At 39.0% G+C, this 26,909-nt stretch overlaps 1 protein-coding gene across 6 annotated transcripts in view; it reads left to right on the top strand.

Annotated features, from left to right (window-relative positions):
* TCF7 (transcription factor 7) overlaps positions 1-26,677 on the top strand; it is a 172,187-nt gene extending 145,510 nt beyond the window's left edge. For 2 of the 6 annotated variants that reach the window (XM_075209773.1, XM_075209772.1), the window contains 6 exons: positions 1,675-1,785; positions 2,394-2,556; positions 3,765-3,872; positions 5,317-5,365; positions 10,708-10,780; positions 22,741-26,677. In XM_075209773.1, coding sequence (XP_075065874.1) covers positions 1,675-1,785; positions 2,394-2,556; positions 3,765-3,872; positions 5,317-5,365; positions 10,708-10,780; positions 22,741-23,059 — 823 coding nt within the window. In that variant the 3' untranslated portion in view covers positions 23,060-26,677. Of the gene's footprint in view, positions 1-1,674; positions 1,786-2,393; positions 2,557-3,764; positions 3,873-5,316; positions 5,366-10,707; positions 10,781-22,717 lie in introns of all 6 variants that reach the window. The other 4 variants (XM_075209777.1, XM_075209774.1, XM_075209775.1 and 1 more) reach the window with 3 other exon arrangements.
* The last annotated feature ends 232 nt before the right edge of the window (positions 26,678-26,909 follow it).

The following is a 26,909-nucleotide window of genomic DNA, read 5'->3' as shown; positions in this document are numbered from 1 at the left end:
TTATAGTCCCTATTCTCGTAATTTAACTTCAGCCTTATTCAGACGTACTGCACAATAATAGTTCTTTTTCTGAGCTTCCAGTTTATGCCAGAGGCTAAAAGGACATCATATGAGCGGATTCATAGCATACAGACGTTTGGAAAATCATAACAGATAACCTGTTTTTTATTTGATCTTTGGTACGAGGCTATTGCATCTGCACTTTCACTTGGAGATTTGTTGTCTCTCATATAATATACTGTGTGTGGCGCTTCTATTCTTTTGTTTTTTTAGAAATACCTGGGCACTTGCACATAAGTGCTAAATAATAAGGAGCTGCCTGCTGCAAAAAAAGTTGTATGTTCAATTATATTCACACTTTTGGATGGTGTATACGCACTCTATATATTTGACTTATATCTGCCAAAATCTTTGTGGTATTGGGGATTTCTCGCTAAGCGCCTTTTTCTTATTACCTTTTGTGTGTGTGTGTGTGTGTGTGTATATATGTATGTGTGTGTATGTGTATATATGTATATATATATATATATATATATATATATATATATATATATATATATATATATATATATATATATATATATATAGAGAGAGAGATGGGTGAGCTCGATTCCCCGAGAACCGAACCCGCCCGCACTTCGGCTACCCTGGTGCCAATTTGGATTAGAAATCGAGGCAAAACTTCATCCTGATGTCGTCAGAGCTCGGTTCTCGCGATGTTTGAAATCCATAAATAGCTGCTTCCACAGCAATCCAGCGCCATTTGACAGAGGAAGAGAGAAGGGTTAGGTCGCAGGCAGCATTAGAGCAGGGAGAGAGCAATTCTTCAAGCACTTGTTATAGCAGTAAGAGAGGAGGATAGAGGAGGCATTTTTGCAAACATTACCAACTGTTTGGGGTGTCTTATTCCCTCCTCCAGAAACTATTTTCTGCCTGCAGAAATTTATGATTTCCAGAACTTTCTGCATAAGGATTATGGGATAATAGATTCATAAGGGCTACTGAGTGGACGTAGCTATTGCTCTAATTAGAATCATTTTGTTTATTAAAATTAAACCCAAATACGTAATTCACAACATTTGTAGTCACAATTTTGGCCATTTTAAGATGAGATGCCTAACTCAGAAATCATAGCAGGGTACCTAATACTGAACCTAGCCCTTAATATTAGTAAAAACTTCAACATTTGTTTTGCATATTTTAGACTCCTACTGAAAGTTACATGCGTGGGAGGTGCTAGCTAAAGTGGGCGGCTGGTGTTCAAAAATGCCCTTCGGGGGGGAATAATTATTTGCTTTGTTTAGATATAACTGTACTCACAGTTGTTTGATTGCATGTTATATTGTTGAGTGGCAGCTCTAATCACTGTATACTCGCCCCTAAATAACTTGTCACCTATTACTGTGCTGGAAACAATATTGAAGAATGTTACCTGTTAACTGATAGTGTTCTTTGTAGACCTGATAGCCAGATTAGTTGAAGATTAATTGTGCAAGGCTTTGTAGAGACAGTGGGACCTACATACACAGATATATTGACTTTTTTGTAATATTGATCACCGATGTTTAAACACAGTAAAAAAAGTTGAAAATGCACTGGTCTGTTATCATTTTGATTCTGAACAAATGCACTTCCTAAAATATGAACTAATCCTAAATGTTTTGTTGTTACAAGGTTTACCCATCCTCTGATGCTCAGCTCGGGTGTACACACAACAGTAATCCCTCATGCAGCCATGGTGCCTCACTCAGGGAATAAAGATTTGGATTGTTATGACAGGAACATGTGAGTACACAAAGCTGTTTTGTTTGTTTTTTTATTTCATGACTAACGTTTTTATGGAAGTGTTTTCAGTTTTTTTTTTTTAAAAAAAAAAACCATAAGAGCACATTTAAGCAATTGCTAAAAAAGTAGAACATGAGAGAGACTGGGGGAGACGCTTCCTATTTTGGAAGAAATAGGATACCAGTGTCACATAACTGTACTTTGCAGTAAATAAAATAAAGAACCATTAAATGTCGTCACTTTATGTAAAGAGCAACAAATTAAAGTCACAAATAAATATTAAGATGTTTTATAAGGCTGTCCAAATTGAAGATTTCTCAGTCTATCATTTTTTTTATGGACACAGGACTATTGAAGGATACAGTAGAGCTGGTTGGTGGGTATAGGCACATGTTTGCTAAGAATAGTATACACCATGCCAAATATATTGTGTAATCGTTTGGGGGGCCTTTACATTTGTTTATGAACATTAAAATATGCATTATTTGTATTGGGTTCATTTGGGTTGCCTTTCTTAAATTTTTCATTATTACACTGAGGCTATATAATAAATACATGAAAAAATTCTGTTTTTCATTAACACTTCTTTGTTTTTGCTTCATGAATAGGAAACCTCACTCAGAACCAAAAAGAGAGAAGGAGCCCAAGAAGCCTACAATTAAGAAGCCCCTGAATGCCTTCATGTTGTATATGAAAGAGATGCGAGCAAAAGTCATAGCTGAATGCACGTTAAAAGAGAGTGCAGCTATCAATCAAATTCTAGGAAGGAGGGTGAGTTTCCAAGGATAAGATGTGCACTCTAATCCTGCCATTATATGGTTACTCTGTGGCCAAGATGTTTTATATGAAAGTTAAGCAAAATTACTTTAAAGGCCAAGCTCAAAAGGGTCTCTTTACAAATATAACCCCTATCCTATCTGTAAGAATTTTCTATATACATAGTAGATTGTATATAATACAAGTTACTTACTCCTTCCATGATTGGTGGTCTGTCTGCAGGCCTCTTTCACAGCATTGTCTTGCTAGTGTCATCAGATTTCTACAGCCATCACGTCAACATACTGATTACATCATAACCAACATGTACATGTATATACTGCCAGACTGTGGGAGCTCTTGCAGGGCCATCTTTTCCATTGGGCACGATGGGCAGCTGCCCGGGGGCCCCACGGGCAAGGGGGCCCCATAGGCACGGTTCTTAATGAGAATAAATAATCCTGCAAAAAGAAAAAAACCTGAAAAAAAAAAAAAACCCTACAAGGGTCACTGAGCCAGTACATTTATCTATCTCTATATATCCATATCTGTATACATCTAAATATCTATATCTAGGGACCCTGGTGCACTGCTTTGCCCGGGGGCCCATAATGTTGTTAAGATGGCCCTGAGCTCTTGGATATGCACATGGTTTACTCTGCAAATGCTGCATGTAGTTCTAATGTTTAACAAATGTCACAGTAATTAAAACAAATTAGTTGCACCATGCATCATGCATCCCAGCACTTTGGATGTGGCTATAAATTGCAGGAACCTAATAATTGCCAATATAAGTGAGCTGCATTTAATATATAATCTTGTGATGACCCAGATCCCAGGAAGTCTTGGCGCATATAGGGGTCGCTGCCCAGGCCCTCTGCAATTCTGATTGGTGTACCTGCCTTGACATCCGGGTGCACAGATCATCAATAACACATTATTGTAAAAATATAATATATATATATATATATATATATATATATATATATATATATATATATATATATATATATATATATATATATATATGTTATAAGCCTTCCTCTGGTTACAAAAACATGCCTGTGTGTGTGCACCTTGATTTTTGCATAACATTTTGCTATTATTTGAACCCTGAAAAATTTACCAATAAATTTGTTTTTGGAACTCATTGATATTATAAATAGGTAAAAGAATAAAATAATTAGATTTCCCAAGACACTCATTGACATATTTTCTACTAGTGGCATGCATTATCTAGAGAAGAACAGGCAAAGTACTATGAACTGGCCAGAAAAGAAAGGCAACTCCACATGCAGCTTTACCCAGGATGGTCTGCACGGGATAACTATGTAAGTATTCTGAAAGCCCTCTGTTTATTATATGTCTTGAGAGTATTTTTTAAGCAGTGTGTATTACTATGCAATTTGTGTGTGTGCGTGTAATATAGTTTCAAAAGAGCAACACAAAGAACTTTCTTTCAATTTTTTAAAAGCTATACTGTCATCATGTTAATCTGAATGCAATCATGAGTAAGTAAAAATGGAGGAAGTTGGTAACAGGAGCAAAAGCAGGTTTTATAGAGGGGTTCCATGCCATGCCACCAGAGTGTATGCAAGTGACGTGTCTAGCATTTGAGACAGTGTTAGGTTGCTCTCCTTCTCTTCCCATCCCCCTCAAATACACGGGCAATGGTAGCCAACAACTTCTCATTCTGGTGGGACACTCCCAATTTTGTGTGACTGTCCCGCTCAGCCAGGACTTTGTTCTAATGGCAAGGATAGCTTGGAGGAGTGTCCCACTTCAATGGTACTGAATATTAAGGGTGAGCTGGCAGCATCTAACTGTAGTGCATTCAATTTGCCCTTAACAAGCATTACAGTGTGACATGGGACATAGATGTCAACTAACGTTGAAGTCAGACTGATTGGGACAGTCGCAAAAAAAATGGGATCGTTCTACCAGAATCAGAACAGACTCTGCTGCTCTCGCCTACCTTTTCTTGCAGCTTTCACTACCTGCAGCTGCTGGTCTTGTAAGCTGAATTGCTGCTTGTCTGGATCCTGGAATGTTTGGACCCTGTTGGGGTAAAAAGCGATAGGCACATAAAATATAGAAAGTCTAGCAGTGAGTGAACCATTTATGCCTCCCCCCCCCCTCCCCCCCCAACCAGCCGCAACGCTAAATCAGTAGCTCCTATGCTTAATAATTAGGCCACCCAACCTGAACCTGACATTAAATTAATAGCATTTATATTTAATAAGTAAACCTATTTCCTCCATGCCAGCGCCAACATAAAATTAATTGCATTCAATCTTAAGAGATAGACCCCTCCCCACCCATTCCTGACATTAAATGAATGGTACTCACATTTCATAAATAAACCGATTCCATCCAAATCGCCCCAGTTTTAAATAATTGGTATTCACTATTCATAAATAGCCCTCATTCACCATAAACTCAGCCCCACATTAAAATAATAGCCCCCAAGCCACCCTACCATTAATTAAATAATGCCATCACACCACCTTAAAATAAGTCATTACTATGACCCACTATTAAATAATCAAGTTATCATTGAAGCATGAAAAGAGGTAAGTAGGGGGAATAAAGACAATATAATGCTTGTTATTATGTTCTACTAGTCTCTTATAGCCAGGACAGATGGATTGCATGCTTTGCAGTATGTTACATGCCAGTTGAGGCAGAATTTGTGCTTGGGCCAGAGCTTTCTATTTAGGCCATTATTGCTGACCATAAGGTACAACTGTATATGTTTCTTCTTCATTTTCACAGGGAAAAAAGAAACGAAGAACCAGAGAAAAACATCAGGATTCTAGCTCAGGTGAGAAATTTCAAGTCAGGTCAAACTTTGAAATTTTCCAGATGTGTCCACGTTAATGAAAATGTTCAGCCACAAGTTTTGTATGAGCCTTTTATCTGAAAAAATGAACTAAATGAGCCATCACAAGTAATTGTGATAAAGCATGATGCTGTTTGTCATAGGAGATAGAGCAGATTATTCTGCAAAGCCATGAGTATTTGCTGATCATTTTCAGTCTAGCATTGTTTTCCTTTTTTTTTTTCTTTTTTTTATTATTAAGATAGAGGTTTATTTTAAAATTATTTTGCTTGGCAGATATATACATTTTTATTAGTGAGACTGATCCAAATCAAACCAAGTTTGAATACATTTTTAATAAAATTAAGTGGTTGTCACTTCATGTATACCGTATATACTCGAGTATAAGTCGACCCGAATATAAGCCGAGGCACCTAATTTTACCACAAAAAACTGGGAAAACTTATTGACTCGAGTATAAGCCTAGGGTGGGAAATGCAGCAGCTACTGGTAAATTTCAAAAATAAAAATAGATACCAATAAAATTACATTAATTAAAAATAAAACAAATAGGCTAATTAATATATTGTATCGGTGCATAGATGGATCATAAAATGAACAAGCACAAATATCAGCGCTGACAATGAGTGCACCCCATCAACATAGAATGATCCGTTGTATAAATAAAAACAATTTATTGATAAAATATATTATGACAATAACAGAGCTATCACTGGCCAGTAAAACAATAAAAAACTGCAGAATACCACTAGATATAAGTCACATGGATAAAAAACGTTACAAATCTGAAGCCACAAAAAATTGAAACTAGTCATAAACACGGGTTGTTGTGAATAACTGCAATAGTCCTGCGAACACTCCAATAAACATAATCCGGAGTAAAAGATATTACCGGTGTGGCCACACCAAAAACATTTAGCTGATATGTTCCTTAAATGCTGATGATGATCTTAGCTCCGGGGCTGAATGCAAATTGATTCTTCAAATACAAGTATGATAAGTGTAAACAGAATATTACCGTCAGTCCCCAGATATGAAACCTGGAAGGTGAATGTCCCGTTATCCATATGCCGCGGGTTCATCAGTCAGACCTGGTTGAAATAATTAGTTCCACGTAACGGTCTGCGTGAACATCGATCAAACAAAAAAAAAGCGGTGAAGTTCCACTAGTCCCAGACGTTGCACAGAGGCTGTAATTCGTATGGTCTCACTCAGCATGGCGTGCGTTCCACAGTGGAACGCATGTGACGATATCCGGAAGTGGGCGTCTAATCAGATGCTATTGGTTGGTTCTTTTCATTGTGGTCCTGGAGCTTCACTCGAGTATAAGCCGAGGGGGGGTTTTTCCAGCACAAAAAATGTGCTGAAAAACTCGGCTTATACTCGAGTATATACGGTAAGTACAATTTTTGCACCCTTGCAAAATAGAGAGCAAAAGGCTTTGTGTATAGAAAGTGAACTACGGAGCAAATCCTCTAGATTACACACACTTGTGAATGGGCAACAGATCCCAGTATAAACACACAGCAAAGTTTTATTAAGAACATGTAGAAATATTTATAAATATTTTATACATTCATCAGTAGAAAATAAAATAGGTAAAATGCATGCTTGCAAATCACAACAGCTTACATCAATAAAACCATTAAGTTCCTGCATGTGTACAATGCAAGGTCAGATGCAAAGTCTGGATTGCGCAATAAGCTTTTCACAATAATGCTGGAAAAAAGTATGGATGGCAAAAATACAATATAAAATCAAATAATATTTATCTGCAGATACAGAAATGAGTCTAATGTATGGAAGACAGCCTTGCTATTCTACCCACATTGGACCTGATTCATTAAGGAAAGTTAAGCAAGAAATTGAGTAAGTTTTCTTACTTAAGTTTTATGGACAAAACCATGTTACAATGCAAGGGGTGCATATTGGTTTATTATTTTGCACATAAGGAAAATACTGTCTGTTTTTCATGTAGCACACAAATACTTGATAGCTTATTTGTACACTGAAATTTAAAGTTGATCTTAGAAAAAACAGCCAGTATTTTCCTTATGCGCAAAATAATAAACTAATATGCACCCCTTGCATTGTAACATGGTTTTGTCAAGAAAAGAACTTAAGTAAAAAAAAATGAGTACTTTCCTTAATGAGTCGGGCCCATTGTTATGCCACAAAAAAGACTAAAAGACTCTTTGTTACGATTCAGAGTAAATGTATCTTAAAATACCTTTCTGTGGTGCCTCGCTGTCCTAGTCTGCCCACTGGATCAATATTCAGTGTGCCAATTCAGTAGGGACTACTGATGTTATTAAAATGTTTGCCTTTGATTTGTAGTTGATGATAATGTACAGTATTATATTGGATTACTTGGAAAGGGTTAGATGTAACCTCAGGGGTTAATGGCGTTAGGAAATGTGTGTATAAGTGCTCCAGTGAAGTAGTTTTATCATCATGGCATCAGTATGTTGCCAATGTTGAAACACCAAAGTATGGTTTTACTGTATCTTGATATTTTTATTCCTAGAGATAAAAAATATATAATGTTTGTTTGCAAAAACCACCAACAAAAAACATGCATAGTGGGTCAATTTTAAAGGTATCTTCGCCTTTGGGGTTGTGTCATGATGATCTAAAAATTCTGCTGTAGTACACATTGCCACAGAGCAATTGTAGCAATTGTATTTTGACTACCAGGAAGAACTGACTAGTGCATTTTCTAACATTTACCAAACAAAAGAAAATATTTTTTTAGGGTTTATAGTAAACTAACTTATAGTTATGTTGATACTACATGTAGTCAGTGTTCCAGTCTCAGCAACCATTGTAAAAGTGTCTGCTATCATCAGTGGACCTAGATTGGTCCTTGACCTGTCATCAATACTACTACCTGGATCAAAAGTAAGAAGCAGAGAGACCTGAATGATGTCACCACTGTCAGGCAGCAATAATAGTTCCATTCAAAATGGATTTTATATTTAGTGACATGTCTATTTACTATCATATTTAGTTTACATTGGATTGATTAGTTCTTGCAGTAGTGGTGTCTAATAATATTGAAGTTAAAAAAACAACACTGGGTACCCAGAGGGTTGGGAAAGTAGTCATATGTGCATAGTGATGGTGGTGCTAGGGGACCGGAGGCACAAACTATCCACAGGGGCCCTGGTATCACTAATTATTTCACTGCTGCTTTTCTCTCTTCATGCATTGGAAGCTTGCACATGGACCCTCTTAGGCTGATTGTAATATGCTTCGCAGGAGTCCTCAGGTGGTGCAACTGCCCATAGACCAAAGGAGTAGAGCTGGTGCCATTCATGTTCTGTATGGGATTACCACATCAGTAAGAGAATACCCCAAAAACATTGGTACACCCTTTTGAGCGCCAGTTTTAATAATCATCATCAGCAGCTATTTATACAGCGGCACTAATTCCGCAGCGCTGTACAGAGAACTCACATCAGTCCCTGCCCCATTGGAGCTTACAGTCTAAATTCCCTAACATACACACAGCTCGAGAGAGACTAAGGTCAATTTAAAAGCAGCCAATTAACCAGTTTTTAAAGTGTGGGAAAAAATTGGAACACATGGAGTAAACCCACGCAAACACGGGGAGAACATACAAACTACACACAGAGAAGGCCATAGTTGGGAATCAAACTCATTACCCCAGTGCTGTGAGGCAGAAATGCTAACCACCAAGCCACACCCTTAAAGAAAGTGTATAACTCAGATCTTGCTAGAAGAGGGGAAAAGGAAAGCACATATAAACATAGCACAGCTTCCAAGGGACTGGGTCATTGCTTACAACCAATCTCCTATGCATAAAAAGTTATAATATATAATCTCTGCTTTCTTTAACTGTGCTATGATGATGTGTGCTGTATATTGTGGCTTATGAGAGAGAGACAAATTTGCAATAACAGAAATATTTTGTTCTTTTGGAAAATATGTAAAATGCTGCTAGTAGGGGGCATGTAATAATTAATCCAGGTCAGTAAATTGGGATGTGAGACAGATTACAAATTAATATGGCAGTGTGCATTGAGTAACTTCTGATATTCAAAGCAATATTTTCTACAGCATATCAAAATGTTATGCTATTGTTTTACTACTTTATATAAACAAACTAACTACTGTAGTAGGGTATATTTCTGGGAACATATTATTGTCATGGACATAAATGTATATTTATGAGATTTGTGACATTGATTGATTCGTGCAAATGTCTTGCACTCCGCTTGTTTAGAGAATCAGAAGATTTAAAAATAAACTGTATGATTACTCATAAATATTGAGACACAGTTTGTGTCCGTTTATGATAATTTACTTGTTGCTAACTCATTTTGGCATAACTGCCATTTATAATCTATATCCTACACCAAATGGATTAAACTCTTTGCCATTACCAAAGCCAGTGCATGAGTTAAATGAATTACAAACTGCATGATTTCTTATACCTCTCATGTTCTGTTAATGTTATTTTTACCTTGCTTGCTGTGCTGACATACACTAATACATACAAGTGCTACTTATTGCATGTATTGTCTAACTAGACTATTGTCTAAATATACATATTACATTAGGTTTGTAGCTATAAGCCTTAAATCTTAAAGTTGATGTTAATATGTCAACCTGATGGAAATATGAATACTCATCTTTGAGCACTTTCAGTGCCTCTCCTATGCAGGCTCCAATACTAGGTAGTCTGATGCCCTGCCATTAGATTACCTGGTAGGACAAGGGCAAGTTCCCCTTTTGACCTTTGTCTAGAGTTGGGCAGGTATTGCTCCACTACTTTTTAATCATAGTAGGAGTTATTTACTAACAAAGAAATTTGAAATAACTAATAGAAGCCTTTCAGCTCTGACCGGTACTTCTGGGTTACATACATGAACACTTCTAGCCACAAGGCACTCAGGCTGAATGTCCGGGGCCAAAGGGGCTAAATTAGTGCGGCCAGGTTACGACCAACAACAGCCGACCAACATCTGTCATTTTGGTCCTATACAAGGAATGATTGAGGTCCAGTTTGGTCTAAACTACCAAATTGGGCAGCTAAAGTAAGACATAAAAGCAAATGTTTAAGTGATCACTTTTGTATATGGTTAATAAATAACCGCCAGTGAACCTTTCTATCTCTATTAACATATCTTCTCTTGCAGAAAAAGGTTTGTATTAGTGATAAGTTTACTGCATTATTTTTGCAGACACTTGCATCTTTTTGTCTATATCTTCAGGTTTCAAGTGGCTAAATATATGTTGCATCTTTCTTCTCTTTTTTGTGTGCCTATGCCTCCCCCTGCGCATGTTTCTATACTCAGATCCTGGCTCCCCTAAGAAATGCAGAGCACGCTTTGGCCTCAACCAACAAACGGACTGGTGCGGCCCATGCAGGTGTGTATGACAAACTGTAGCGTCTGCTTCTGTAGCTTTCCTTCCTTCACTCTTTCGCATGCTCTAGTCTAACAGTGCTTGCTTGTCTTAGAGAGTAAACTGCAATGTTTAACATCTAGCTTTAGTAGTGAAGCACGCTAAATGTGTGTGTATATTTAAAAGATTTTAGTGAATACATTGATCAAATAACCCTTTCAATGATCAATATCAATTGAATCATACATTTGTTGTGATTCCGTTTTTATACTTATTTTAAAGACCTGCTAAACAAATTGTAATGCAGGTTTAAGTCATACATCAGATTTACAGTCATTTATCAGACCTAAAGATTTCTGACAAAAGGCTTTTTTTAGTTGAAGGACAGCATTTTGTCCTTTGCATTTCCTTCAAGAAAACCTGCAGAATTAATAACCCTTTCTGGATCCTCTCAGTCTACAATAGTTAATAAAGGAAAACTGTGGCAGGCACTGAGCTACATAATAATGGAGGACAGCACCTCACACTACACTATATAACAAGTAAACATACAACGTTAAACAACTTCTGTGATAAAAAAAGGGTGCCAACCGGAAAGGGAACTAGCGAGCTGTGGGCCCTGTACCGCTAGACACATTATCTCCATGGGCCCCGATGCACCGCACCTGCTGCACCAATGGTAGTTCCACCACTGGTGCCAACCCAAAATAGACCTCTCTGGCCTCCGCTAACAGCCAGTATGACAATGTATTTTGTCTAAGATACTCCAAGCACTTCTGTAACACTAGCTCTACTATAACAACACAAGTTTGAATTTCAAATTGTCTAGAGCACCGAATTGGATCAATGCGGCAGCCATCTTGTCATTTTCTTGTAGCAGGAGAATGACTTGTTATAGCGGTGCCAGAGGTGAGGGGCAGTATTTCCCAAATGGCAGAAGTACTAGGCATTGGACCCCTAGCAATCTGCTAGTTGGGTGACGGATTTCACATTAAGTATTTTCTTTGGGTGGACATCTCCTTAAAGGAACGTCTGCATATATCCAAACATTTCAGATGACCAGAGTGATGTTCTTATTCATGCAGTCACAGATAGACCATACTTGCCAACTCTCCCTGAATGTCAGGGAGACTCCCTGAAATAGGGGTGATATCCCTCACTCCCTGAAGAGTCTGGCATTCTCCCTGATGCTGAGCCAGTACAAGACATGGTTGGCTTCACCTTCATCTGTGACATGATGACACAGTTCAGAAATTGTGCCCTATGTCAATGTATTGATGCCTATGGAGGTGGCCATTTTCATGGAGACCAGGGTGTAATCAAAGACTGACAGGTAAGACAACATGACTTCAGTAATGGAGACAGAAATGTAAAAGACACTTCAGTCTCTAGAGATTCATTAGCTGCTTTTGTTTAACGCATAGTTGCTTACTCTCCCAGAATGTCTGGGACACTCCCGGGAGAGCAGGGCAACCTCCCTGTTCTCGCCCTCGAAATAGATAAGTGGCGGGGGGCGGGTCTTAGTGATGTAAATATCACACTATCTCAGCCCCACCCCTGATGTAATTGGCCAAAATTGTGACAATTGTTTAGGAGGCGGGGCCAAAATGATTTGATTTGTCAAGCCCCGCCCCCATACGTCCACCTCCCCCCAGGATCTACCTGAAGCCAAAGAGGAAAAGTTGGCAAGTATGATATAGACAGACTTGTCTCAGACAATTTCTGGATACAAATAATAATAAAAACAGCTTAATATACACATTTACAGATTACAGCGCTACTTATATACCATTGGATAATGTATCCAGAAAAAGGGGCAGTGAGAGGGATTTTGGTCTTAAACAGGGTCAGTTGGAGGTCACATTTGTGAATGTGTCTAAATACCATTTCTTACTGGATCAACTGCATCTCATGTTTAGTGGCATATTCAATTGTCGGTGGAAACACTGAAAATCTCGCGCTCAGTGCACTATTACCGTACCAACGGTTATTACGGTAGTTTTCTCGCTGGATTTCAGCTCGCAGCTCCCTGAGCCGCGAGCTGAAATCCAGCTAACTATTACCGTAATAACGGTAATAGTTTAAACGCGGCGGGAAAAATACAGAATTGAATATGCCCCTTAGTGTATTTTACTTAAGCACTGAAGCAATATTGTCAGTCTTCTTCGTCCTTTTCATGCACATTAGCAAACCATTCAAGGCGATAACATGATTAATGTTGTAAGGAAAATTATACTAATAATATTAATTAAACCCATGTATTTTATGCATATTTAAACTAATTTTTCTGAGTGGGAGCTGCCATGTTACTGCTCTGATTAGTAAAGGTGTACACTGGAATATATTTTGAAGGAAGTGACTCTAACACAGGAATCCTCTTTTTGGGTGCAGTTTTGGTGATGGAAGTATGTCTTGTCTGATTCTGCCCATTTGTACATAATAAACAAGCCACACCCATTTGTCTCTGAGGGTGTGTTTCCCATCTAGGTATGAGGCAGCTTCTCTTCACTTGGCAAGAAGAGACATATACATTACATAACTTGTTCAAAATTTAGCAGGTATTTTTCTGGCAGTGTAGTTTTTGCTGTAATCTTCTTTGATAGGTAGAATTGTATTTGATTCCATTGAGAGATTCAGAGTAATCCTCATATTTACAAAGGCCTTTGTTTTTCTCTCTCCATGTCATTACATTGGTTAAATAAATACTTATTAATATTGTATGTTCACCAGGTTGAACCTGTTCACTCTAATTACTAGATATGTTGCAAAAAAATGACAGCCTACAAGTAGAGGATATGTCATACTTTTGTTACCAAGTAGTCAAACCTGCTGAAGCTACAAAGGATCAACACATTTGATGACCTGCCCTAATTAGGAGTTGTGTTTGCAGGGAAGTGTTTGAGGCAAGTGTCTGGTGTTGGACCTTGCCATCTGGGATCTCTCTGCACATAAGGGAAATCTGGAAGAACACCCTATTGGACAAAATAGTGCAAAAAAGTGTTTGGAAGTTAGAGTTTAGAAATCAGGAAAGCATTGTGTAGGGTATGTGTGTATAAGTCACAGGTACTGGTGACTGTGTGCCCAGTGTCGGACTGGGGCATGAAGGGCCCACAGGGGGACTGCAACGCTAGGGGCCCACCAGAGGGGGTGTGGCCAGCCACCATAGAGGAGAGACTAGACTAGACGCTAGAAAATAGCACCCATTATTTAGACGCTAGAGGGGGAGTGGTCAGCCCACGAAGGACAGCTAGCATCATAGTGTAGTATATAAAGAATGCAGTGTGTGTATAAAGAGTACACAGTCTGACCTGCCCCTTAGATTGGGCAGAACAGTCACCATAAATCGGGATTGTTCCACTAGACCAGGCTTGGCTAACCTGTGGCACTCCAGGTGTTGTGAAACTACAAGCCCCAGCATGCTTTGCCAATATATAGCAGATTATTGCTGGAAGGGTGTGCTGAGACTTGTAGTTTCACAACACCTGGAGTGCCACAGGTTAGCTAAGCCTGCACTAAACTCAGAATATTTGACACACTGTCCTACCTGTTGTCACTTTTACCACCTGTAGCTGCAGGTTTCTTTAGTTGCGGCTTGTCTGGATCCTGGAATGTTGAGGGCCCTATTTGGAAAAAATAATGAGTACATTTAGAAGATTCCAACCAGCCCTGTCATTAAATCAATAGGACCAACAATTAATACTTTGGCCTTCCTCCAGCCCCAACATCAAAGTTATAGTATCCCATTTAATAAACCTATTTCCCTCCCTCCAGACAGCCCCTGCAATAAATTAATCGCATTTATGTATAATACGTATAATAAATATACCTATTTCCTGCAACCGTTACTGCCATTAAATAATTCATATTAACATTTAATAAATAGACCTCATGCTCCTCAAACTCAGCCCCACATTCAATAGCCCCCAAACCACCCCATCTTAAATTAAATTGTCCCACCTTCACCCTACAAAGAAAATAGCACCCATTATTTAGCCACCACCTACCACACACACTACATTGCCACAAGCCCGCTGTGCCATCACACACACATTACTGTGCCCCTTAATCACCATGCTGGGCCTCCTTATGATCACACTGCACGCTCCATGCTGCTTTTGCCCCCCCTTCATCATCATGTGCCATGCTGCTTTTGTTCCCCCCCTTCTCCTGGCCCCCCTTCACTCTGCCATCATGCATAGCCCTTCACTCTGCCATCATGCTTAGCCCCTCACTCTGCCATCATGCTCCCCCTTCAGTCTGCCATCATGCTCCCCCTTCAGTCTGCCATCATGCTCCCCCATCAGTCTGCCATCATGCTCCCCCATCAGTGTGCCTTCATGCTCCCCCTTCAGTGTGCCTTCATGCTCCCCCTTCAGTGTGCCTTCATGCTCCCCCTTCAGTGTGCCTTCATGCTCCCCCTTCAGTGTGCCTTCATGCTCCCCCTTCAGTGTGCCTTCATGCTCCCCCTTCAGTGTGCCTTCATGCTCCCCCTTCAGTGTGCCTTCATGCCCCCCCTTCAGTGTGCCTTCATGCTCCCCCTTCAGTGTGCCTTCATGCTCCCCCTTCAGTGTGCCTTCATGCTCCCCCTTCAGTGTGCCTTCATGCTCCCCCTTCAGTGTGCCTTCATGCTCCCCCTTCAGTGTGCCTTCATGCTCCCCCTTCAGTGTGCCTTCATGTCCCCCTTCACTCTGCCATCATGTCCCCCTTCTTCCATTCCCGCACTTACCTTTTCTATCTGCTACTTTCTTCTCTTCTGTCTTCTGTCTGCGGTGCTCCTAACTGAATGTTGTGCGTGATGACGTCACGCCGCCCGGCATTCAGTGCAAACGGAGCCGGCGCCGCTGTCACGCAAGGTTTTTTTTTTCTCCTTCAGTTACTCGCTCCCCCCACCAACAAAGAGGGGAGCGATCAGGGTCAGGGCCTACCGGTAGATAGACCGGTCCCCCGGCGGGCCAGTCCGACCCTGTGTGTGCCCCTACTTAGGATGTGCACTTAAGTCAGGGATACTGGTAGAATTGTGGCCATCTATGCAATGATCAGTGTACCCTGAAGAAAAAATTTATGTAAGCAGCACTTTTGTTACAAAGGAATTGATTAAATATCTTATTTGTTTTTTAGCAGAAGTGCTGCCTACCTTATTTGTGGATTACTGTTTTAGAACTGCAGTTACCAGGGCTGATATTCACCACGCGTCCAGTAATTTACAAATACTGGTTCTGTTTACTGTAGTAAAGAACAGTGCAGCCTGAAGTCCTTTTGTAGCTGTCTCTCATCCATATTCTTCTCCAGTATCTCAATGACACTAGTTGTTACACGTTGAAATCAATTAGTGTAGGAAGCGAACGTTGACATATATCACTATGCACTTCCTCTTGTGTTTACTGATTGAGGAGTACAGTGACTGACAGGAGGACACCTCCCCACACCTCCTTCTCTTCTGCTGTGAGTGGCTGCATTCCTCACAAAAGTGATATGTCACCATTCACTGACCAAGGAGCATGGTAACTGGCCACATAGAGATTGTTTTCACCTTGACCCCCACAGTCTAATTCTCTCCCTCATCAGCATTTCTGTCTGTAGAATTGTGCCATCTCAGATGAGATTTTCACCTTCACTCATGATAGAGAATGGCCCTAGTAGAGAATTATCCGCTAGTAGGTCTAATTAAAATAAATGAGAGAATAGGTAACAATGTAAGGGCTTATCCAGACAGACACTGTCCCTGATACATTCAGTTGCGTTCACAATTTGTTGGCAGAATCAAGGATCCAGCATGTCTTATTGTCTTCCATTCAGTGTGCACTCTGAATGTATCTCTGGAAAGGTAGCATGCTCTTCATCGGGATAAATAAAAAAAATACATTTGCAATGCTGGTTAAGCTGCATTTATTGATTTGGCAAAAACAATTCAGACTGGATGTATCGTGTGCAGCAAATCTCCCTTTACAGTGTGGGACTGGGGCAAAAGGGTGTGGCCATTTGCCAGAGTGGCGTGGCTAGCCACTAGAGGGGGTAGAAGGAAAAAATAATCACTTCAGTGATTCTCCTTTCCTTACAACAAACTGCATAGGACACATGGGGGTAAATGTATCAAGCTGAGAGTTTTCCGGTGGGTTTGAAAAGTGGAAATGTTGCCTATAGCAACCAATCAGATTCTAGCTGACATTTTGTAGAATGTACTAAATAAATGATAGCTAGAATCTGATTGGTTTTTCAAACCCGCCAGAAAACTCTCAGCTTGATACATTTACTCCATGGTGATGGTGTGGTGGATGGAGTTAGAGCGCACACCAAATTTTTGGAGGGGGCCAGAGTGAGCATGACTATCATGCAAGAGGTGTGGATATCATTTTATGCCTCTATCCAACCTTTCTATTCACTTCAAATACACAGGCAATGCTACGTGCACTATTGTTATATGCATGCAACTCTACCTTCACAAACAAAGCAGTGTCAAGCAGGACATACCTCCCAACTGAAGTTGCAGTGAGAGACTGTCCTCTCTCCTACCTGTAGCTGTAGCTTTCACTTCTTACTGCTGTTCCAAGTGTCTTAAGCTCAGTTGCTGCTTGCTGGATCCTGGAATGTTGGATCCCTGTTTGGAAAAATGGATAGGTACATGAAATATGGAAAGTCTAGCAACAAGTGCAGCCTCTCTACCTCCCACCCCAAACTGGCACCAATGTTAAACCAATAGCACTCACATTTGATAAATAGGCCTCACTACTTGCAAACAGCCATGACATTTAAAAGCAATCACATTTAATAAATAGCCCTCCTTCTCCCCTTCTCTCCTTCTCCTTCTCAGAAACACATTCAGTTATCGTCCCTAATCCATTCCAGTATTACAGTCCCATCACCCCACCTTAAATTAATAGGCATTGCCATGATCCCCCTGTTCAAATAACTCCCACCATTAAATAAATTGACCTAGTAGTACTTATCCTAGTGTGTTGTTCGGTGTCTATGTGTGGTAAATGGTTGTCCAAGTCAACTCCAGTTGTCGTGCCCTCTGTACCAGGTGTCTGGAATCTGTATGTGTCCTTTGTATCATGTGGCCTAAAAGTTAGGGATCCAAATCAGATGGGTAGATGACATGTTATTTGTTCTGTCTGGGTCAATATCTTTTCAACTCCTGCCCAATCTGTAGCAGATTGTATTCTAAACAACCCCCTTGCAATAGTTTACTTCACTCACCTTATGCCTGCTGACAGCTTCACTTCTTTTCTTGTCTTCCTCTACTGCTTTTCCTGGTTCCTCTGCACTGACATTGAAGCAATGTGATTAGGTCACATGCACGAAACTTTAATGTGGAAGGAGCGAATAGCAAACTCTTTCATCTGCTCCTCTGTTACGGCTCGCATTTCCGGCAAAGTCTCTTTCAGCCCTGCCTAAATGATGGGTAGGAGAGCTGCCAGTCAAGATCACCAATCCCCGCATTCAGTAAGACAGAGCGGAACCACTTTTGTAAGGGTGCAAGCAAGTGTATGTGGTGTGAGCCCTGCCACCCTATGGAGTGGGGCCCACCATAGATTTCTCTTGCACCCCGGTGGGCCAGTCCGATCCTGCTCCCATATGTACAAACTCTTGCGTTGAGATGCTTGGTGTCACTCCCAATATGCAGACTATTGTGAAACGAAGAAATCCACAATTCTGTTAACTTTGCTAGAAACTCATTACATCCAAAGTCTGTTTCTTTGGACAGAAGGGTTTGTGTTATATACAGTATATGGAATTACTTTGTGAGGAGTAGTTTACAGGTTCCAGGGATAACAGAGCTACAGTGGATGGGAGAAAGCATGTTTTGTCTTGGACTCACTGTGTGGGGAAACCATTACTTTCATAGGGGCCTATTTATTATTGCTTATTTTCATTATATTCTGCTGAAAATGTCTGTTTTCGTGGGACCAACGCACACTTAAGTAATGTGTACATTTATTAACCGTGCATTAGGATATCTGCTGCTTTGCATTTTTTTTTAAAAATCCAGAGCAGTCCCCATAGATGCCTATTGGGACTACTATATACCGCAATGTAAGTTCTGAAAAGGCAATTACACATATGGTAATGTACGCCAGCTGAGGCTGGTGAAGATTACCATATGTCTAATTTTGCAACTCTGCTCCATGGGGAGAGCATTGCGGTAGAGGGATCTTTGGATCCCTCACCACATCTAACTGATATACCCTCTGGTCACTATCGCAAATGTGGCCACTTTGTAATAGTGACCATAGAGGATATAGGTGACAGGACTTTGCAAGAACAGTATTTTTTTTTTTTTGACTGCTGTTCCTGTTGAAGTTTTTAATAATTATGCATGATATTTCAATCCTTATCTTTGAAATGAGGATTGAAATACATTGGGCCTGATTCATTATGGAAAGTAACTCAAAAAAATGAGCAACTTTGCACCTTGGCAAAACCATGTTGCATTGGAAGGGGAGCTAATTTTAAAATGTGGGGACAGATTAATAGTGGGGGGAGGGCATGTTGTAGATCAACTTTAAATTTCAGTGTAAAAATAAGGCTATCAAGTATTGTGTGCTACATGAAAAAACAGGCCGTATTTACCTTATGTGCAAAATAATAAGCTAATATGAACCCCTTGCATTGTAGCATGATTTTGTCCAGAAGAAAACTTGCTAATTTTTTTTTACCTTACTTTCCTTAATCAGGCCCATATGTGTATAAAATGCAGTGGGAATAAATAGGGGCCATAGAAATGAAAGATGGTGAATTTATTTATGTTGTGGTTTAGCACAGTTTACTAGAAATTAATAATATGGAACCTTATTCATTCTCCTAGGAGAATTGCACAGTGGTAAAATGATAATGGAGTATGTTATTCCACTGTTACCACATAAAACACACACACACTCTGGGAGGAAAACAGGCAACCACAGGGAAAACATACAAACTTCACACAGATAAGGCTATGGTCGGTAATCGAACTCGTGACCCCAGTGATGTGAGGCAGAAGTGCTAACCACTAAGCCATCATATTGTCCATGTGTGTCCAGTTTGTGAAACTGTAGACTTACTGTTATGTGAGAAGAAGCTACTAGTGGCCATTTCTACCACAATACTTTCCTTTGGCACCAGTTTCAGTGGTATCTTATAAGCACATATTATATATTATTGAACATATATGCTCCCACATACGCATAAACATTGGCCTATTATATTTATGTTAGTTGCAAAGAAAATGTTATACTGTTCTGTTTTTATCATGCACACAGGATAATGTACATGACCGTTAAATCAGTTACTCTATCGATGAAATAACTGGATTTTTAAACAGATTGTAACATAATAGACCTGGTGGATTCTGAGGCAACTGTAGTTGGAATTATGAATAAAAACAGAACTAAGGCTAGATACTGGAGAGCGTCGACTATCCTCACTGGAAGGCATTAATGAATAAGGAATTGCCCTTTTATAGAATTTACCTGCACCCATAGTTTGTACTTCCAAATTTGATAGGATTATAAAACTTAAGGGTAAATGCATCAAGCTGCGAGTTTCCGTTGAGTTTGAAAACTGGAGATGTTGCCTATAGCAACCAATCAGATTTTAGTTATCATTTATTTAGTAAATTCTACAAACTGTTAGCTAGGCAACATCTCCACTTTTGAAACCCGCCTGAAACTCGCATCTTGATACATTTACTCCTTAGACATAAAAACCTGCATACAGTATTATAAATATAGTCTCTAGGATACCCTATATGTGAAAACAGATGTACAGTAGTCATAGAGAATCTAATGGCAGTGTTTCTAGGTGGGATATATTGGACAGAACATAAACTGAACTAGAAGATGTAGGGTTCAATAACTTCAGCATCACAGGTCTACAAGAGAAAGCTAGAGTTTAAGACTGATTTTATTTAACATTAGAAACATAAATGGGTATGAAGAGATCCATAGAGCTTCGAGTTGAAGTTACTGGACTAGTAAACAGCTATGTGTTAAAATATGTGACCAAAAACATATACGTGGTACATTTATGAAAACTGGGAGATGTACATCAGACATTTGCTTTTAGGAAATTTACAGTAATTTGTTGCTTTGGGTTACAGCACCTTTTTTTTTTTCGCTATGTACCAGTAACGAAGGATAGTGAATGTTTTTGATTTGTGCCAGCAGAGGCAGAGACAAATACAGTAACATAATTTATAAATAAGGTAAAGAAAGTGAACTCTGTCAGTGAGCTTCTTTTTGTTCCAAATGACACAATTCGCTATGATGGTGTTCTGGAGGCTATGCAAGATGCAGGAGAATGGCATGCTCTGCCAGTAGTCCGGGAGACCTACCCGGAATTTGGGAGTCTCCAGGACATTCTGGGAGAGTGGGCAAGTAAGTCTAAAAATACCCTTTCATTACTTATTCTAAAGCAAATGGCCAGCTTTCTTTTTATGCTTTAAGAATGCTGCTACATCTGTCTCTGCCCTTCTTTATTCACACAATGCTATGGCAGGGTAAGGGAACTGATGTAGACGAGATATAATATATTTTGCTATCTTACAGTAGTCCATAGTTGACTACTCTCCCGCAATGTCCATGAGACTCACAATTTTTTAGGAGCTCTCCTAGACTCTAGGGAGAGCAGTGCAACCTCCTGCATACTGGCCGCTTCCCTAGAAGAGTGGGTGGGGGCAGTGCTTGATGCAATTCACAGCAAATGGCTAAGAATTGCGGGATAGTGCAACAGTGCGGGGCTTAATGACATGAGTTATGCGGCCACACCCTCAGACCCAGGAAAATTAAAATGTTGACAAATATGTAGTAGCCTAGTCTTTTTTGAATATTATAACAGCTCTCTGTATTCAGAAAATGATTTACAAGATGTCATCCATTTTATAAGAGATATATCATGGCAGTTCCAAGTCAGTGAAGGCCCAGATTATAAATCTTATATAGTGCTGTATGTATTATGCATTTATAAATTTCATGAGCACATGACTTGTAATATGGACTATCATTTTTGTTTTTTTATAGTATTTTATTAACAGTATCTGAAAGGTTACTCGCATAATAAACATGGTGTAAACTACAATTGTATGTCCTTCACAGAGGACATAACATAGCAGTTTATATCAGTATACTGTACACCAAAACGAGACAAAAAAATTATATAAAAACTGCTAAAAAGCACAAAACAGTATGGCAATGAAATTCAGATTCCTGATTTGCATAAAACAAGAAACTGAAAGGAGGGCGAAGGGGGTGGGAGACTGAAAGGGTGAATCCTCCTGACCATTGACGTAGTGTTGGTGGGTGGAGAAACCAAAATCCGAAACTGGTTGTAATGAGAGTGGAATTAGAGCAGCGGGAAGACAATATGGTTGAGCTGAGTCCAAGGGCTCCTAATTCTGTAGAATGACCTCAGGACACTGGTAATCAATTCCATCTCGTATATGTACCAAATTATTGCAGAGTGGAGACATGCATGCTGGGTTGGGATTCTTCCAGGGCTCAGCTATCACACAGGTCAGAGTGTGTCTAACAAGTTTGCTACAATGTTTTGGAACGTGTAGAAGTGGGGGGCGGGGGGGGTAAGAAATATTTAGGGAGCAGAGGTTTGATTGCATCAGCTAAAGATATATTTTGTATCTTAAACACCAAGGTTGTCAGGTCATTCTGAGACTTTTTGTTCCACAAAAACTGAAGTCAGTCCAAGTTTGATATAAATAGAAGTGGTGTTATTTATAATGAAGTTTAGACTGAGCATGAGACTGATCCAAGTACACTCATTAGGTTGTTTCCTCTTTAAGATGGCGTTAAATATGTCTATATTGAGATTTATTGTTGCAATTGTTCTGGATTATTACTACAAAATTCCAAATTTAATGCTTAATGTTGTTTTTTATTTTCTAAAATATGTTTGTCAGACAGTAGTATTTTATATTTGTAGAAGTTTGTGCAATATTAATATATACAATGATTCACCCTTTATTTACAGATAACTCTCTTCACTGTTCTTAGGAGGAAAAAGAAGTGCATTCGGTACTTACAAGGAGAAGGACGCTGTGGCAGCCCAGTTTCTTCCGATGGAAGTGCTATAGACTCTCCTTCCTCCCCAGTGACTGCACTCCAATGCATATCAAGCCCAGCTTATTCTTCCAGCAAGCTTACTAGCCCCGCTGATTCTGCACAAATTGAGCAAAACTATTCTTTGCCTGCTTCTAACAAGGCCAAATCCACAAACGTACCCACAGGACAAAAAGTTGAGGTCTCGTCTCATCTGTCTGATGCCTTTGACAAATCCACAGCAAGAGTCAGTCCCAACATCAGAACCACGTAACATTTTGGTGACCCCTCAACCATTGTTAATGCTGCATTGGACACTTTTTAAACATGTATTAAGACTGTCTGTAGACAGAGAACCATATGAATATTTTGTCTACCATTAGCCAAATCAAGAAAAAAAAGGAGATCCTAGGGGGACATTGTCTTTTCCTCTTATCAGCCTTTTTTTTATTCTGCCAATGACATACATTTTGAAAATACTTTTCTTGTATTTTAACAGGACAATCTATCAGTTCTTGTATTTCCAAAGTATACATTTTGCAGTATTGTTTACACAAGACTGGCCAAACAAGATTTATTAAAAAAATAGCACTTGAAGTATGTATTTGGCTGTTATATATTCAGGATGTTGCACTGTACCACCATAAGGTAATATGGTAAGCTGCTTTGCACAGCGTAAAATTAGTATAATTTCACTCTTTATGTATCTTTTTTGGGTTTGAACTTGTTCAAAGACATTTTGTCAATTTTATTTCAGTTGAAATTATTGTTTAGAACAGAGGTATACAAGTTCAGTTCATGTTTTAAGGATTTCTGTTTGTAGAAACCAGTTGGATAATTATGGACCCAGCCAAATAGATTAACTCACCTGTGCATGATAAAGAAATCCTGAAAACATGAACTGTTGATAGCCCTCGAGGACTGAACTTGGACACCTCTGGTTTAGAAGATGTCTGAAGACCATTCTACACGTATATTAATCAAGGCTTTTTTATGTCAGAGTTTATCAACAGAAATAAATGCCAGTTATAAGTAGAAACCTATGCCGTTTTAATGTACAACAAATGACTGAACACATCACTTCATGATGAAATATGTGGCTGCCCTCAAATGCTAATATTATTATTAGTATTATTTCCAGAAGGAAAAAATATATAGATAAATGGACAATCCTCTGTGTTACCTTAAAAAGCAGGGTGATTATAACTGGTACCAACACATATTGGCTTAAATCAGTCTACAGCAAATTAGAATAATAAAAGAAATATCTCCATGTTTGGTATGGTTTACTGTTATTTTCACCATGTTATGGGCTATGGCACATGGGCATCCATTTGCAAAGGTAAAGATACTTATAGTAGAACTCCTTGGTTTTGCTCTGATACGCCTATGTGGTCCGTACAGAGCATATCAAAGCACACGCCTACGCTCCAGCGTCAGGAGATGCTCTTACAAACATACTGTGCAAAACTGTACATCTCCTGCCACTTAAGTACTACTACTTTATTAAATCTTTTTTCCCTGCTTTCTCCTTAAACACTGCTCATTTTTCCATAACTAATTTAATCATGAGTGAGAGAACATCAGGGGTAAATGGATCATACTGTGAGTTTCCGGCGGCTTTGAAAAGTGGAGATGTTGCCTATAGCAACCAATCAGATGCTACTGTAGCTATCATTTTGTAGAATGTACTAAATAAATGATAAATAGACTCTGGTTGCTACAGGCAACATCTTCAGCTTTCAAACCCACAGCTTGGTACTTTTACCCCCAGGACTGTTTTTGTTACACACAGCACTTGCGTGTTTGAAGCTTTTACTTACATTGTGTAAAGAGTGTCTAGAACTGCTCTTCTTGCATGAAATGCAACTGGAAGGTGCAAAATATGTTCCATTAAAAGTGTAGGATGAGCCATCTCAGAGCTGGTGTAAATATCAGGTCCTTTGGTGATGCCTGTGTCCCTCCGCACAGCAAGGAACACCCCAAAATTGTGCCCCTTACACCCTTTTATCTCATTTCAATAAACTCACCCCACAAAATAAAATCTCTATAAATCTACTCCATACGTAGCAAAGGAATCCACTAAGGCCACCAGATTGGTCTGTCTGTGCTACCTAGTTTGCCATAGCATAATGGCTACATTGGTTTGTGTCTATTATGTGTGATTAATTCCTTTATACGTATTTTAATTACATCTGCTAGCAGTCCCTTCTAAGTATATGTTACAGTCTACATAACAAGACTATAAATACACTGCTTCAGTTAAGATGACAGTGCACTTTTTATGTCTTCTGTATGATAAATAAGCCTGCAGGGATAGCTAAATGCTTAGAAAATTACACAACAGTATTTTAGGTTAATAAATTAGCTTTATCTTTTGCTACGAGAAGGTCAATTATGATACTACATTTTTACTTTTTTTTTTTTATGCATTTCAATATGGAGGTGACAAGAGTGAAAATGAAATTTAAGTTAGAACTACAGTTGAGTCTGTATATATTTTATAAATACACATGCATAGTGAAACAGTTCCATGTTATTTCAAACTATTTTAGTATATCTTCAACTGGAAAAACTAAAGCTGCCCTTGCCTGGCTTACCCCCACTAGCATTTAAAGCTTTGCAACACTTTTTTCGTTTTGTGTTTTTTTTTTTTTGTTTTTTTTTTAACATGACATATCTGATATTTATCATTTAGAGCTAAATTTTCAACTCTCCAGTTATTAGTAGACTAAGCAACTTGGTTGGCAGCTGAAAACAGATTTTAGATCAGGTTTATTCTTATTCGCACTGAAAAAGTTAAGTTTCCAGAGCATCCTGCACCAGTTGCAAAATAAGGTGAAGGTCCCAGTACAGGAAATATTAAGGAACAGACAACCATTTAGTTGCAGTTTGTCTATAGAGAAGCAAAAGAGAGGCACCAATGATTGGTACAGCAGACTCTTTACAAATCTTTGACAAATTCAAACATGAAATAAACATTGGTATTTCCATCACAGTGGTATTGTGTTTTCTTTCTGCAAATGCAACAGATATCATTATGGAAAGATGATATTGGCGATACAGAATCACCAAGCAGTAAAAGGTGCTTTTGTGGAACGAAGGAAGGCTGTATAAACTATAGCTTTCTTTCTATAGCATTAAATAATGAATACCTATCGTATAGCGTATTCAATGCTTCATTTCATCCTTCTTTGGAAAGCTCACTTCCATTTTAAACTTGCTGTTGATTACATTGTGACAGATGCAGAATGACAGAAAATAGTCCAAACTATCAATTAACTGGCACATTCTCAATAAAAGAAAATATTTATTTTGAACAGAGAGAACAGGACAAAATATTGTTACTGTTGAAATACATGCGGGAAGAAATCACTTTTGAATGACTGAGATTCATCTCAGCTCACTTACTGATTTTGAAGTGCAACTATTATATAGAAAGCAAATCATCTCTGTACCAGGGCTGCCCACAGTGCTTTTTTTTGTGGTCCATGGATGCAGCTACATGGCTGTGTGAGATAATGCATTGGGCATTTATGTTTCTTTACTGTTCACAATGCATTATTGTCCATACTTCCACTTATGGTATGCGCAATAATGCCTCTGTTGTAATTTAAGGTTTCCTATTTACAGGGGGCTGTCTCCGATATGGAGAAATATGTAAAGCCGCATGCACATATACATAAAACACAACCAAATTTACATAAAGTTGACTAGATAACTTGAGTACTATATTTTTTTGAGCTGGTGCCTACATTTTCCGGTAACTGCAGGCATAGGAAAAACATATTTGGACGTTTCAAGCTTGGGGGCCCGTCCCAGTTCAGGTCTCTGGCAACCATGTACAAAAACTTTGGACAACCCTGCTCTATTTGAATCCCAGCAACATACACAGGAATATTTTTTATTTTATTTGTAACAGTCTAAGCCAAACTCAAAGGACTGTATTTGATAGTAGTGTAGGAATTGCCTGCATTGAGTTTATATATTGGATAATGTTCCCCTACTATAAATTTATAGTGATATTAGTCACTGAACATATATAAGCAATAGGCTGTAGACTTTGTGCTTTTATACAGGTCACAGATCTGAAAGATTTCTTATATTTACAGTAGGAGGTACTT

This window comes from Mixophyes fleayi, chromosome 4 (genome assembly GCF_038048845.1).
Source record: "Mixophyes fleayi isolate aMixFle1 chromosome 4, aMixFle1.hap1, whole genome shotgun sequence".
NCBI classification, from domain to species: Eukaryota; Metazoa; Chordata; class Amphibia; order Anura; family Limnodynastidae; genus Mixophyes; species Mixophyes fleayi.
Note: the sequence above shows the minus strand (reverse complement) of the source record. Positions and strands in the feature narration are given on the sequence as shown.